Genomic DNA, 12,830 nt, shown 5'->3' with positions numbered 1-12,830 from the left:
AGACACAGACTCTCCGCCCCGCAGAAACAGCTTCAATCTGTGCCTGCGTGCCGAGAACACCTGTCAGATGAAAGGGATTTCTCTCCGAGAGTGAAGAATCCCACCGTTCTGAACGGGTTGGATCCTTATTATCTCAGGTGTTCCCCGTTCTTGTCAGATTCCCATCGTGACTTTGTTTTATTGAAAATTTTCCATTATGATCTGATGGAGGGGGTGGGGGGGGGGAAATGCCAAATTGATTCCAGACTGAATACCATGCCTGGTTCGGTTTGCAGGAGCAGTCATGCGTATTCTCTGGTGTATATGGAGTTACAGTAGTGTGTGCGTGCGTGCGCGCGCGCGCCCTCGGAGACTGGAATCCGAACGCTTCCCCCCATGTGCTGTTCATGAATACAGTTGTTTGGTTTATTCAATATTCCTGTGTACATTACAGATGGGAGGCAGAGTCTGGATGATGAACGTGAGAACATATCTGGGAACGTCACGGCAGCCTGGAAAGTTTATGCAGCTGCTGTCCCTCCTTATAACGTGCGGGCTGAAGGGAAGGAAAAAAAAAAAAAACATCTGAAGATAGGCCAGGGTGTGGTATTGTTTTAAAAAAAAATTCTGACACATTAATGCAACACAGGACTGCATACAGGATTTTACTCCAGTTCCTTTTGCAGCACCAGCGCACACATTTGAATATTCATGGTGCTGTAAATGCTCTGGGAAAAAAAAAAACAGGCTTTTAAAATTCCACTTACGTGTCTGTATGTGACTGAAATTATGAGTTGGAGAAAATGTGATACACTTATTGGTGGAGTATGAGAATGTATTTATTTTTTTTATAAAACTTTATCTAATAATTACCGTTTAGACCTAAATGATGCCTTTCCTGATATTCCTATAGCAGTTAAATTCAACACCAGATTAAGCCGCAAGTCTCTTTGGCTTGAGCCTGACTGACTTCTGCCTCGATCACACAGCTCTTCATGCCGTCTCTAACTGCTCTTTTCGTCTGTTCACTGCTTCCTTTTTTTCTTTTTTTGTTTTCTCCCTCGGTAACTTTTTATTTTTATTTTTTTTTTAACTCTGGGCCTTTTGTGCGAGCAGAGCCGGGGCCTCCCTGCGACATGAGTCCTGTTCCTGTAAAACTAATAATGACTGAGATTTGTGCGGGCTTAGCATTCTTTCTCCCTTTCAGTGCAAGACACTGAAAAATGGAGTTGAGGGGTGGAGGAGGAGAGGGAAGAGGAGGAGGAGGAGGAGGAGGAGGAGGAGGGGATGGAAAGAGGAGAGAAAGGTCCAGCGGCAGGGGAGGGAGGGGGGTGCCCTACTTTGGGAAGGGTGCACGACTCGGAAGGGTTGTGAAAAAGGAAGCATGAATCAGACGGAGAAAGAAAGAGAGAAAGAGAGCCCCGCCTCTCCCCCTCGCCCCTTCAACACACCACATGCTTTCATTCTTTATGGGTCAGTGCCAACCGGAATCCATCGGTATCCTCCACACTAATATTAAACACACACACACTCATTCAGGTATGTGTTACCGGCATTCCCTGCGGCGGTGCCTTGAGATAAATCACGCACGAACCTGGCTCTGGGAGATACCGGGAATGTAAACACGGATGTTAATAGTTTCCAAAAAAAAAAAAAAAAAAAAAACTTTTTAGAAAAAGTGCAGTGCAGACCAGCAATCAGCGAATGATTTCCAAACCCCACACTTAGCCAAGACGTCTATTATCCCTCCCACAGTGCCGCACACAAGCAAAAAAACAGAAAAAAATAAATAAACACAAGTGTGCAAAACGCCTCGACCGCAACACTGACGGTCGTGTCAAAGTCGCATGAGGATCAGCAGATGTGGCAGGAGATAAAAAAAAATAAAATAAAAAAAACGAACGGGAGGGAGGGAGAAAAAGAGGGGAGGTCTCACCGCACTCGCCTCTCTAGAGTCCTCCCCTCCTCTCCTCCTCCCTCCCTTGTGCGCAGCAGCGCTCCGCTCCTCCGGCAGCCTCCAACACTCTCAGCCTGGGAGCCCACGGATGCAGCGACGGTCCGCGTCTCTCCCCTTCCCTTCCTCCTCACTCCCCTGATTATTCTCCTTTCTCCGCGTCTTCACACTGCCTCCATTCATCCCCTCTGTTCTCCTCCCACCCCCATTTCCTCCTCCCCCACCTCCCCCCAACCCTGTCATTCGGCCCTGAACTTTTCCTCCCCCCCCCCCCTCCCCCCCACTCCCCTTTTCCCTCAGGCGTATAGAAAAGGCAGGTCCTGGTTTGGAAGGGAGAGCGAGGGCTTGTGTAATCTCTGGCTGCCCATGAGCAAAGGAGAGTTATTGCTTCGGCCCCGGAAAGTCAACATTACACAGGTTTGGGTGGTGGGGGTGGGGGTGGGGGGGCTACTTGCCAGAGGACGCAAATTTTTTATTTTCTTCCGGAGGCGAAGAGAGGGGGGATATCTGGAAGGCAGGAGCGGAGTGAGGCACTGAGAGAGTTTGGAGCTGGGAATGGGGACCATGCCAGGCTCTGTGCTGCTGCTGCTGCTGGTGTCCCTGTTGATCCTGGCCACAGGAAGTGATGCCAGGAGGATCAGGAAAAGAGGACTCAACCATAAGGTGAGGCTCGCATTCTTTTTCTTTTCTTATCCTTTCTATGGCGACAAGGTTTTCACAGTACAGCACTGTTGCAGGCAGCTGCCTTCGCACCACGAGGGCAGTTTTGTGGCCGAGGTGAGAGGCCACCAGGTCGACCCGGGTCAACCACCGGGATGCAAACTTGAGCCGCCACTCCCACTCAGTTTAACGGTGCTTTTTAACGGTGCAGTTCACCGGTGCCACAGGATCTTTTCCTTCCAAGTTGTTCCACCAGGGTACTGACTGCCAGCTTTGACTTTACGTCTGCCTTTAAAACAAAAGCTCGCAAGTTTGTGCATGCCAAACAGGGAATTTGACTCCGGTTTATCATCGTGCGCTCTACTAAGAAAATATATATATACAAGTATACATTATATACATAAAAATATAATATAGATATAAACTGGTAAGGTACTGCTAAGTTTAAAATGAGTAAATTCTCCCTTTAAAGTAGCTTATGGGTGTCAATCAAAGCTGTCAAAAATTGAAACTACTATTAGAAATATTTAAGAATGGAAAATAATCACTTGACTCCATCTCATATTGTGCTGCTGAACAAACAAGTCCTGCGGTCAGCTTCACAGGGCTGTTCAAACACGGTGTTGTGACATCAGAACAGCCACAAAGTAGGAATCAAAATCTTTCGCGAGGTGTGTAATTCACTGCCTGTCTGTTGCCGCTTCTCACCGCATCCAGTCAATTAGCTGGACTCTCATGCGGAGCGCTGACACATATATGTAGTGTTTTGCTCTCCCACACTACGGGGAAGAGGGGGTGGCGGGGGGGGGGGGGGGAGAGAGAGAGAGTTTTGAGAGGAGACTGGCTTTGATTTTGAGGCATGATAAATCCACACTGACGGGAGAGATTTTCACCCCAGAGAGGAGGGTGCAGCAGGTCGGAATAAGTCGCTGATTTTCAACTTTCCAAATGAGTAGGTGAGGGACACACAGATTTTGTGTGTGTGTGTGTGTGTGTGTGTGTGTGTGTGTGTGTGTGTGTGTGTGTGTGTGTGTATGTGTATGTGTATGTGTGCGTGTGCGTGTGCGTGTGTGTGTGTGTGTGTGTGTGTGTGTGTGTGTGTGTGTGTGTACGGTGGATTATTAGGGCAGGAACTGAACTGGCCGGCTGGGCCCCTGCTTGTTAACTCAGCTCAGTGTTGCTGATTGATCGTCTCTAACAAGGACTCACTGTAGCGTGCTTCTGCAGCCTCCTCCTCCTCCTCCTCCTCCTCCTCCTCTTCCTCCTTTTCCTCTCACCTCGTCCCACTCCGTTCGTCCGTCCTTGCGTGCTCTCATGTTCTCACTTTCTGAGCGCTCCGTTCCCTCGTCGGCCCTGCTTCTTCCTTCGTCGTCTCCCGTATGCTTGTCGCCCTCTCGCAGCCCTGCTTTCTCCTCCCCTCTACCCATGTACACCCTTTCAACCCCCACCCCACCCCCCCAGCCTCCAACTCTCAAATCTTTTTTCTAGCATCTCCAATAGCAGCGACTTGCTAGACTCTGCTTCAAAGCAGCTGTAATTGGAACATGCTGAGTCGCCTGCGCAGATGTCTCTGTTAGCCTCTGAACATTTTTTTTATCACCCCATCATTCAATTTTTCATATTTGGAACTGCCTTCTTTGCCTTTTGCCCCCCATTCAGTCTCATTCACAGCAGGGAACCAAAGAGAAATAAATTATCGTTAGCAAAAGCTGAACAAGTGTGTCTTAAAAAAGGAGAATTTGCAACAAAATTATTACAATATTATGCAAGGGTCCCATATGCAAGATAGTTTTCTACCATTGGCACGTAGCAATCACGTTTGTCCAACCTGTCAGTGAACTCCTCAGAAAGGAGAAACTTCAACGCTTCCTCCTAGTTTGATTGCACAACTTTCTTGAAATGGTGTCACAGGGATTGCTGATACTTCTCCCATTGGTGGGAACATCCTCCATCCAGGCATCGCTCCACACCACTTGCCCTCATCCAAACATGTGGAAGGTCCAGCCAATTTTTGCAAAAAGACAAAACAAAGCATTTTTGCTAACAACGGGATAAATCACGACCTTTTTCTGGAAATCTATAGCATTCGTTGGCAAGCTCATCGTGTGAGGCCTCTCCATGGGAAAGACTGAATTATAACCCAGCGTGGTTAAACATTGCTTGGATGCTATTTGTTTGGAATGTTTCTTACTGGTGCAGTTTTTTTTTCATCATCATCATTCTGTAAAACTGAGTTGGCAGCTTTAGGGCAGCCTATTTAACTCCGGCGAACAATTCATGAAACGTGTTTCCAGTTAGCTGTTCCACTTCTTTCACTCTATCCTTCTGACTTTTACACAGGCACGGCCTTCCTTTATCTGACTTCCTCTCGCATGGAGGAGTGTTTGTCTGGGTCCCGGGTCAGATAGTTCAGGGCATCAAAGTCATGACAATTTCCTCTTATCTGAGCGCTCCCCTCGCCAAAAACGTTTAAATGTCACCAGCAGCAATCCCCCCTCCCCCACCCGTGCGTTTGCGAGTGTGGACCGGCTGCCAAATAATAGAGGGTAGAGAAGGTAATGTAATAACAGTGCAGAAGTAGGAAATACAACACATACTGCCGGGAGAGACACGCTTGATGGGTAGATGTGAGACAGAAGGTGTGGCCGGCGGAGGGAAAAGAGAGAAGAGGCGCGGCAGAAATGATAATAACAGAGCTCCTCGCTTTGGTTGGTTTGGCAGCTTACTTGTTGCACTGCACTAACATTTATTTGTAAAGACACACGATATACCTGCGAGGCAAGGTGACATCCAACTGAATGGTGGTTTCTCCAAAGTGGCCTTGATTATGATGTTCGATGGTTCCTTTAGATGCCGGTTGCAGGTTGTCATTAGAATCTTTTCAGTTATGATGAACGCAATGACAAGTGCCGCAAACATGACATTTAAGCTCTCATTATCTGAAGATCTTGAAAAGATTCGAGCAATCTTTTTATACTACCTGAAACAACAGATGACAAAAACCTTTCGATGTGGATGCATGGTTGCCTGCAAGTTACCGTTAAGAGTTATTGTAGCCAGTCATGCAGGCCGCTGGTAGCTTCTGTAGCGGGTCTGTGTGGCTTTAAGCAGAACTAATCCCAGTCAGATGATGTTAGCCTGCAGATCAGCAGCACACTGGTGGATTTGCGCCGCAGCAGCCAGCGGCTGAGTATCATCAGATCCACGCTGGAGAAAAGCAAACACACAAAGCACCTTCCCACATCCACCGCTGCTGAACTTGTCCGCACCTGCCACCAGCCTCTGATGTCTCAGACATTCCTCAGATTTGGCAGACGCACCGATTGTCCGCGTTATATCATCGCCGGCTCCGCAGATAGGAAACCCGAGTCTGAGTATGTGAGACCGCAAGCGTGCGTGCGTCAATAACTGCATACCACAGAACAGACACATCGGGCTCCAAAACCTTTAGACAGGAATGAGTTACGCACTAATCCAAACATAAACCCTCTCAATTTTTCGGACTCGTAAGAAAACTGTGGGACTGTATCGGAAAACATTTCACTGGGGGTGGTTTTCTTACACAGCAAGCTTTTTTCTAACACTGTAAAGCAATTGGATAGCAACTTATATTTTGCTTTTGAAATCTCACTCCTCCTTGAAAAGCTTCCGTCCAAAGAGTTTCACTTGGTCTCAGTATTCGACAACTGAAAACAGACTTGAGAAACTGTCTGAGACTGAGGTCGCTTTCAATCTGCCAGGTTGCGATTGAAGCAGAAAGTGGCTGATGAAAGCTGCCCTGAAATACCGCAGAAGAAGAATAGATGCCAAGCCAAGGCGGCTGATAAGGAGAGCAGTAACTCTTTGCAGTAACTAAAACAATTTTGGACTTTTTATCAATGTAAAGGTTGTGCTCTCGTTGCTGGTGCTACCTGTCTCTGACTGAGCCACTTTGAGTGTGATAAGCATGAATGGTCACCTTTGTTTTGGTCGGTGTTGGTTTTTTTGAGTGTTCAATATCCCAATACTTTTGAATAGGCTCTATAGCAGATGGAAACATGACATAAAATAAAATTCTAACTCCAACAATTCTGGTGAAATCTGGCGGCATTGGTTACAACACATCTTTATCACTACAAAACAAAACATTTCTACTACTTGTAAAAGCAGGAGTGACACAAAGAGTGATTTAATATCCACCACAGCTGATTATCAACTAATTTCCGCTTTATAATGCTGGAACACTTCATTACATCTATTTGCTTCCTCCTGTGGCTGCGATGTCCCATCCTGGCTGACTTTCATTTTTCTTTTTACAAACTTTCACTCCATCCACTCTGCACCCATGCCACAATTCAAGAATTCTTTCTCCAGCTGCCCATTCGTCAGTCAGCCATAACAGCCACAGCCCCCCTGAGTGTCTCCCAGGCTGCCTGCTCACCCCCCCCCCCCCCCCCCCCGTGTGCATCTGTGCATCTTTCAATCTTGCTGTCGAGCCTCTTGCGTGGCAGACGGCAAATGATCCCTGGCAAGTCAAAAAGTTAGCCAGATGTGGTCGACTTCATTTGGAACTGGGGGTACGTTTGCGTTGATTTGACGTGGCCTTTGTGTCATTTGCACATAGATGTTTACATTACATGTGCATTGGACGGAAGAGGCGGTGGCGTCTTCCTGTTTGCTCGTCTGAGAGTCTGAGGAAGGGGGGGTATGGGACTAGGGGTGTAAGTATCAGTCTGACATCTTCTTGCGGTGCCATGATCAGCTTGATCTCAGCCCAGCTATGGAGCCTGTCTGGCTCTCAAGTGGCGAGAGCTCTGAAAAAGACAGACAGGAAAAGAGTGGCTGCAAGAGAAGAGGAGCAGCTTGAAGTTGGTGCCAGAGTTGCTCAACATATAAGACTGGGGGGGGGAGAGAGAGAGAAAAAAAAAAGTCATGGAGAGAGAACTGCAGGGAAGGAAGAGCTGATGAAAGAGTCTGAGATTGAGGAGGAAGACAACATGCCCACATGTTGTGCCAAGATCCACTGGCAGTGATAATATAGTTCACATATCAGTGATACGTGCTGGATTCCTAGTTTTGTGGCATGTTGGCCTCCTGGCAGACAAAGACGAAGCAAGAGGCAGAGGGGAGACTTCAGATGTGGTGAGCAGTTACAGTAATGACAGTCATTTGAAATTTAAAATAAAACTCTGTTTCCAATTTTGTGTGATTTACGACGGCATTCTGATGTTGCAACACAAGCGCAGGTCTCAGAATCTCATCAAAAATTCCAAAAATGAATGCAAGAGATTACAGCAGGATGAGTGACCGGCCTCGTTCCCCGCAAGACTTGACGTGTGTGAAGGCAAGAGCATAAACTTGAACTTTTGTTGGCCAGGACTTGAGGAAGTTGATCGGAAAAGCGACAAGGGCAGACAGCACAAGTCATTATGTCATTATCCAATCACAGGAGACTTTGTAGTACTCAGTCATGGCCCTTAACTGCACCGAGAGACGTTATGAACCGCAGTTGCTCCAGGCGGCCACCAGAGAAAAGCACAACAGGGACAAGACTTCCTCAGTCTACGGCTGTAACGAAGGCCTTTATGGTTGTCATTTTAAAGGATTAGCAGATTGTGGTAATATCTGCCATTTGTCACTAGAGAAAAGGTCCAAAAAAATAAAATTGGAAAGGTTTACGTTGATATGTCTTTGAAGTAGAGACATAGAGTAATATTTGTATTCAACAATTCACCCTCCATTTGGCTCTCTTGTTTTCCAATCGCTCTTTATGGAAATATTACGCACTTAAGATGCTGAGTGCAGCAAGGCTAAAACAAAACAGGAAGTGCTATGTGCTAAAAAAAAAAAAAAAAAAAAGAAAAGAAAAGAAAAGAAAAAAGAAAAGAAAATCCCTCGCAAAACCCGAATGCGTGTGACTTTATTGTGTGCAGCTGGTGCAATGGCACGGCACAAATTCGACGGTTAATTCGCGAATAAATTTGAGTTCAGCGGGGGTAACGGCCAACCACCTCCACCCTCCCAAGCGACCCTCCCTCCGCCCACTTGGCTGACGGCTGCCAGAACGAGTTAATGTGTGTTTGAGTCGAGCGCTCGCACAGTTGTTAGTGATACCGTGTCAGCGCCAAACATTTGCTTTCGTTTTTCTGCTCCGCTTGTGAGACTGTTTGGTGAGCCTGCCAAACAAACAGCCCAGCTTTAATGAGCACGTGCAACCCACAGACTGATTATCTAATTACTAATTTAACGTTGGAAGAAACAAAAGGGTGTGTGTGTGTGTGTGTGTGTGTGTGTCTGTGTTTGTGTGTTTGTGTGTGTGTTACAGTGACAAGATGTGCAGATTTAGATCAGCTGATAGCTGTGCTAGTCTAAAAAATAAAAAATAAAAAAAATGAAAAAAATTATCTTTAAATCTAACCAGTGGAGCTTGCATGTTAACACACTTGCACAACACTTTTTAAACACCATTAACAGAAGAAGAAGAAGAAGAAGAAGAAGAAGAAGAAGAAGAAGAAGAAGAAGAAGAAGAAGAAGAAGAAGAAGAAGAAGTAGACACATGGTCATCAACTTCAATTGTTGATGGAAGTTAACATTTACTCGCAGGAAAGCAGCTGTTCTTCTTGGGATTTGCTCGTAATTTTTCCCATGTGCACGCAACCCAAAACAATAAGTGGCTGTTGACAATGTGGCACGGGACGGGATATTTGATACCTGCAGAATAAACAAGTGTAAGCCCCGCCAACTCTGTCCGGGGCTATGCAAAAACGCTGAAACAGGGGAGCGATAAACTTGGGGCTAAATCCTCCAAAACCATAATCACGATGCCATTATGTTCGGCTCTGCAAGGCATCAAAACATATCATTTCAGCGACGGGTGAGAAGTTTGGACATGTGGGCCGCGAGTCTACTTGTGCTCCACTGCACGTCCTCCTACACTACAGTTTGCCAAAGTGTGTGAGCGGAGTGTCCTGTCTGGCTCTGGTGCTCTGTAGCCTACTTTCCTGTCTCTCCAGGGGAGTGTTTCTTTCTTTCTTTTTCTTTCTTTTTTTTTTTTTTTTAACGCTCCGACTGTAGATCACCTTCCATTTCCAGAGCAAGACGTTAGCAGCCAGGCATGAACACTGCAGGAGCCACGCATCACTGTCTTTGCCGCGTCTGCTCTGCTGCGAAGCGGTCACTGAAATACTTTACTGACCTCTAGTGGTGAAAAGTAGCCATGCAGTCTCAATTAGAGTTGCCAACGGTCCCTTAGAATGCAGAATTGTCCCATTGTTGTTATTTGACAGTGAAATGGTGCGTCCCGTTTAAAATCGATACGGTTTTGTGTATTTCTGAGTTGTCTTGAACGTAACTTTATTTGCGACGCAAACTCACATTTGTTTCCATAGAGTTTTGCGTTGAAAGCCGTCATCTACCTTGCTGTAGGCCATACCATTGCGCAACCCATTCTACAACCATTGCGTACTGGCTGCGTAGCTTGCGTAGAGTAGGCAATCCATCAGGATAATCAATGTTGCCTTCTCCCTGAAATGTATTAGGTGAACTGCACAGGCCATAGTGAAATGTATTATTTCTCTCACTTTAATTATTTGCAAATTCAAAATAAATTTGCTTACATTATTGCAGGAATGCCTCATTTACAAACATTAATGTGTGAGCAGAAATGTAGTTCCTCTGTGAACAAGAATTATTACTACCCAATAAGTAAAGCAAATAAGCTGTAAGTTCACTTCAGTACGTGGAAACATTACAAAAGTTTCCAAGATAGGAAGAGGCTAAATCCTTTGAATCCACTTCAATCTTTTTACTCCCAAACATACAATGTATATTTGACCCTCGCCCGCTTTTGAAAACATTTCTCACCCCTTTGTCTTTTTCTCAGGACTACGAGTACCCGAACCACCCTCAGTCCACGCAGCACCAGAAGAATGACAGGTGTCCGCCGCCGCCCCAGATGTTGCCCGAGAGAGCGTGCGAAGTGCCGGGCTGCCGCTCAGACTCGGAGTGCGAACGACACAAACGCTGCTGCTACAACGGCTGCATCTACGCCTGCCTCGAGTCCGTCCAGCCGCCACCAGGTCAGCAGTGGCGCCGGGCAGTTCCAAGGAATTGCAGAAATGGCATGGTTGCATGGGCGCATGAGTGCTTCACATAAGTCCACATCTAGAGACGCTTTTTTTTCCTCCCTACAGTTCTTGAGTATTTCTCTTGCATACCCTCATAAATCTGTTTCTCCCTCCATCCAACACACTGACCCACTTCAATTCTGCTTATCCCTTTTTTTTTTTGCACAGTGCTGGACTGGCTGGTGCAGCCTAAGCCTCGGTGGTTGGGTGGTAACGGCTGGCTGTTAGACGGTCCAGAGGAGGTTCTTCAGGGTGGGTATCGGCACACCTGAACATTCACTGTAGTTGTATGGAAACATCAACCGTTCCACTTGGTCACTAACTTACACAGCATGAAAAAACTAAAACATCTCCCAATATAAATTCCCATGCTGGCTTGGTATTTTTCTCAAATGTTGATGCCATTGTAGCACCTCCACTCTTGTTAGACAGTATGTTGGTATATAGATTTTTTTTTTTTGTGACAGCCAAAAAGTCCTATTTTGCTGCCCTTGCGTTCTTTACTACATCACAAAACGTTAAGCGTCTTACGCAATACTCACAAAAGTTACCACTGTTGATGTCCAACAAACAGCCGAGGCCTGCAGCACAACCGAGGACGGCGACGAGCCTCTACACTGCCCCACAGGCTACGAGTGCCACATCATCAATCCAGGAAATCCTGCTGCAGGCATTCCTAACAGAGGACAGTGCATCAAGCAACGTGGCAACTCTGGTAAGCCCATAGTGCAACAGTTCACTGCAGTTGATCTCTATGTGATTCTGCAAACATGGTTTGGTAGAGCGTTCCCGGTTAGCTATTAATATGAGAGAGTTGTTATTTCCAGATGGACGAGGCTTGAGGCACAAATACTTCAAGGACTACAAGGACTACTTAGGTAGGTGAGGTAATGTGGACAGCTTCAAAACATCTGCACTGTTTCTAAAGTGGTAAAATAAATAAATAAATACATTAAAAAAATCCCGTCAAATCAACCTGTTGTAACAATGACTATGTGGCTGACAGGTTCCAGTTCTAACAATGCAGTGGGCTACGAAAAAAATCAACACAAGCACCTGGGATGATGACGACGACAAAAAGCCAAAGACGGTCACAACTTGATCTCTCTTCACAACAACGCCCGATGTCGACTTCTCTCGACGCATCGCCATGACCAACCTCAGACTGTTCGAACCGCACTCATCTCTCCTGATCTGACCCGCCTACAGTCGCTACCTCCTATTTGAAATGTGCCGTCTAGCGTGCAATTGGTTGGAAGTGGGGTCTGACAAACGCAGCCAAAGAAACAAGTGATCATTTTCGCTCTCCGCATGGTGTCTACACTCTGTTATGGTTAACGGTGACGCACAGGTGAGAAGAACACGGTGTGCACCAAAGCTGTTCATCAAACATCTCTGAAGAACTCATGGCATGACACTCCCCTCTTTATAAATCGTTTATTTGATAACATACAAAACCATCTGGACAAACAGGTCAACAGCAGATCAAATCAAGACCAGGTGGGCCCCTATTACTATTACATTTCTCTTGTTCAAACAAAAGTCAGCGCTCAATTTCCCTGATCCAAAAACATGAACATTTTTTCAAGTTACTGTGAGTGCGAGGACTGAATTTGCAACAGACAATAGTTCCAACAACAGCCGTTAACCATGATTTGCTATGAAAGACTTAACTTACTCAAAGTAAGTTAGATAAAATAAATAAGTCCATTAGTGGAGATGAAGATTTCAGACTTTGTGAATTAATGAAAAAAAAATTGTAACAACAATTAATAATACAAATTAATTTAAAATGGATTTTTCCCTTTAGGCTGTAAATATATTTTCCAATCTGGTTTTTTAAAATTATAATATTTAAATCAACCAATATCAATATTGAATGTAACAACCAATGCCGTACAATTATTTAATCATTTGATCAACTGTATTGCATAATATCAATTTAAAAAAAAATGTTCTATCTTGTATAACAGACTTTGCTGCAGTTCAAATGTTACAATAAAAATGGGTTGGGGGGAAGTTGCACAGATCGGTTACATAAAACAGGTAAAAATAAATCTTCACTGAGCTTACGTGTGCTTTGCTTCACACAACTTTTAAACGGTGTCTATTCATTCAAGTGGTGCTCCATT

General features: G+C 45.5%; 1 protein-coding gene across 3 annotated transcripts; it reads left to right on the top strand.

Moving 5' to 3' along the window:
• The first annotated feature begins 341 nt into the window (after nucleotides 1–341).
• On the top strand, nucleotides 342–12,791 carry wfdc1 (WAP four-disulfide core domain 1). 3 transcript variants are annotated; one of them, XM_076019196.1, is made up of 7 exons: nucleotides 342–580; nucleotides 2,234–2,596; nucleotides 10,455–10,650; nucleotides 10,867–10,950; nucleotides 11,273–11,413; nucleotides 11,526–11,576; nucleotides 11,705–12,791. In XM_076019196.1, the coding sequence occupies exons 2-7, from the start codon at nucleotides 2,489–2,491 to the stop codon at nucleotides 11,761–11,763; spliced, it is 639 nt and encodes a 212-aa protein (XP_075875311.1). In that variant the 5' UTR covers nucleotides 342–580; nucleotides 2,234–2,488; the 3' UTR covers nucleotides 11,764–12,791. The 3 variants fall into 3 exon arrangements, with proteins under 3 accessions (XP_075875311.1, XP_075875312.1, XP_075875313.1); XM_076019197.1 differs by having other exon boundaries at nucleotides 11,526–11,580; XM_076019198.1 differs by having other exon boundaries at nucleotides 11,526–11,585.
• Nucleotides 12,792–12,830: the final 39 nt, after the last annotated feature.

Source organism: Nelusetta ayraudi, unplaced genomic scaffold (assembly GCF_046127955.1).
Source record: "Nelusetta ayraudi isolate G7.1 ecotype Tasmania unplaced genomic scaffold, CSIRO-AGI_Nayr_v1 ptg000009l, whole genome shotgun sequence".
Classification (NCBI taxonomy): Eukaryota; Metazoa; Chordata; class Actinopteri; order Tetraodontiformes; family Monacanthidae; genus Nelusetta; species Nelusetta ayraudi.
The sequence above is the reverse complement of the archived record's forward strand: the minus strand, read 5'-3'. Positions and strand labels throughout refer to the sequence as shown.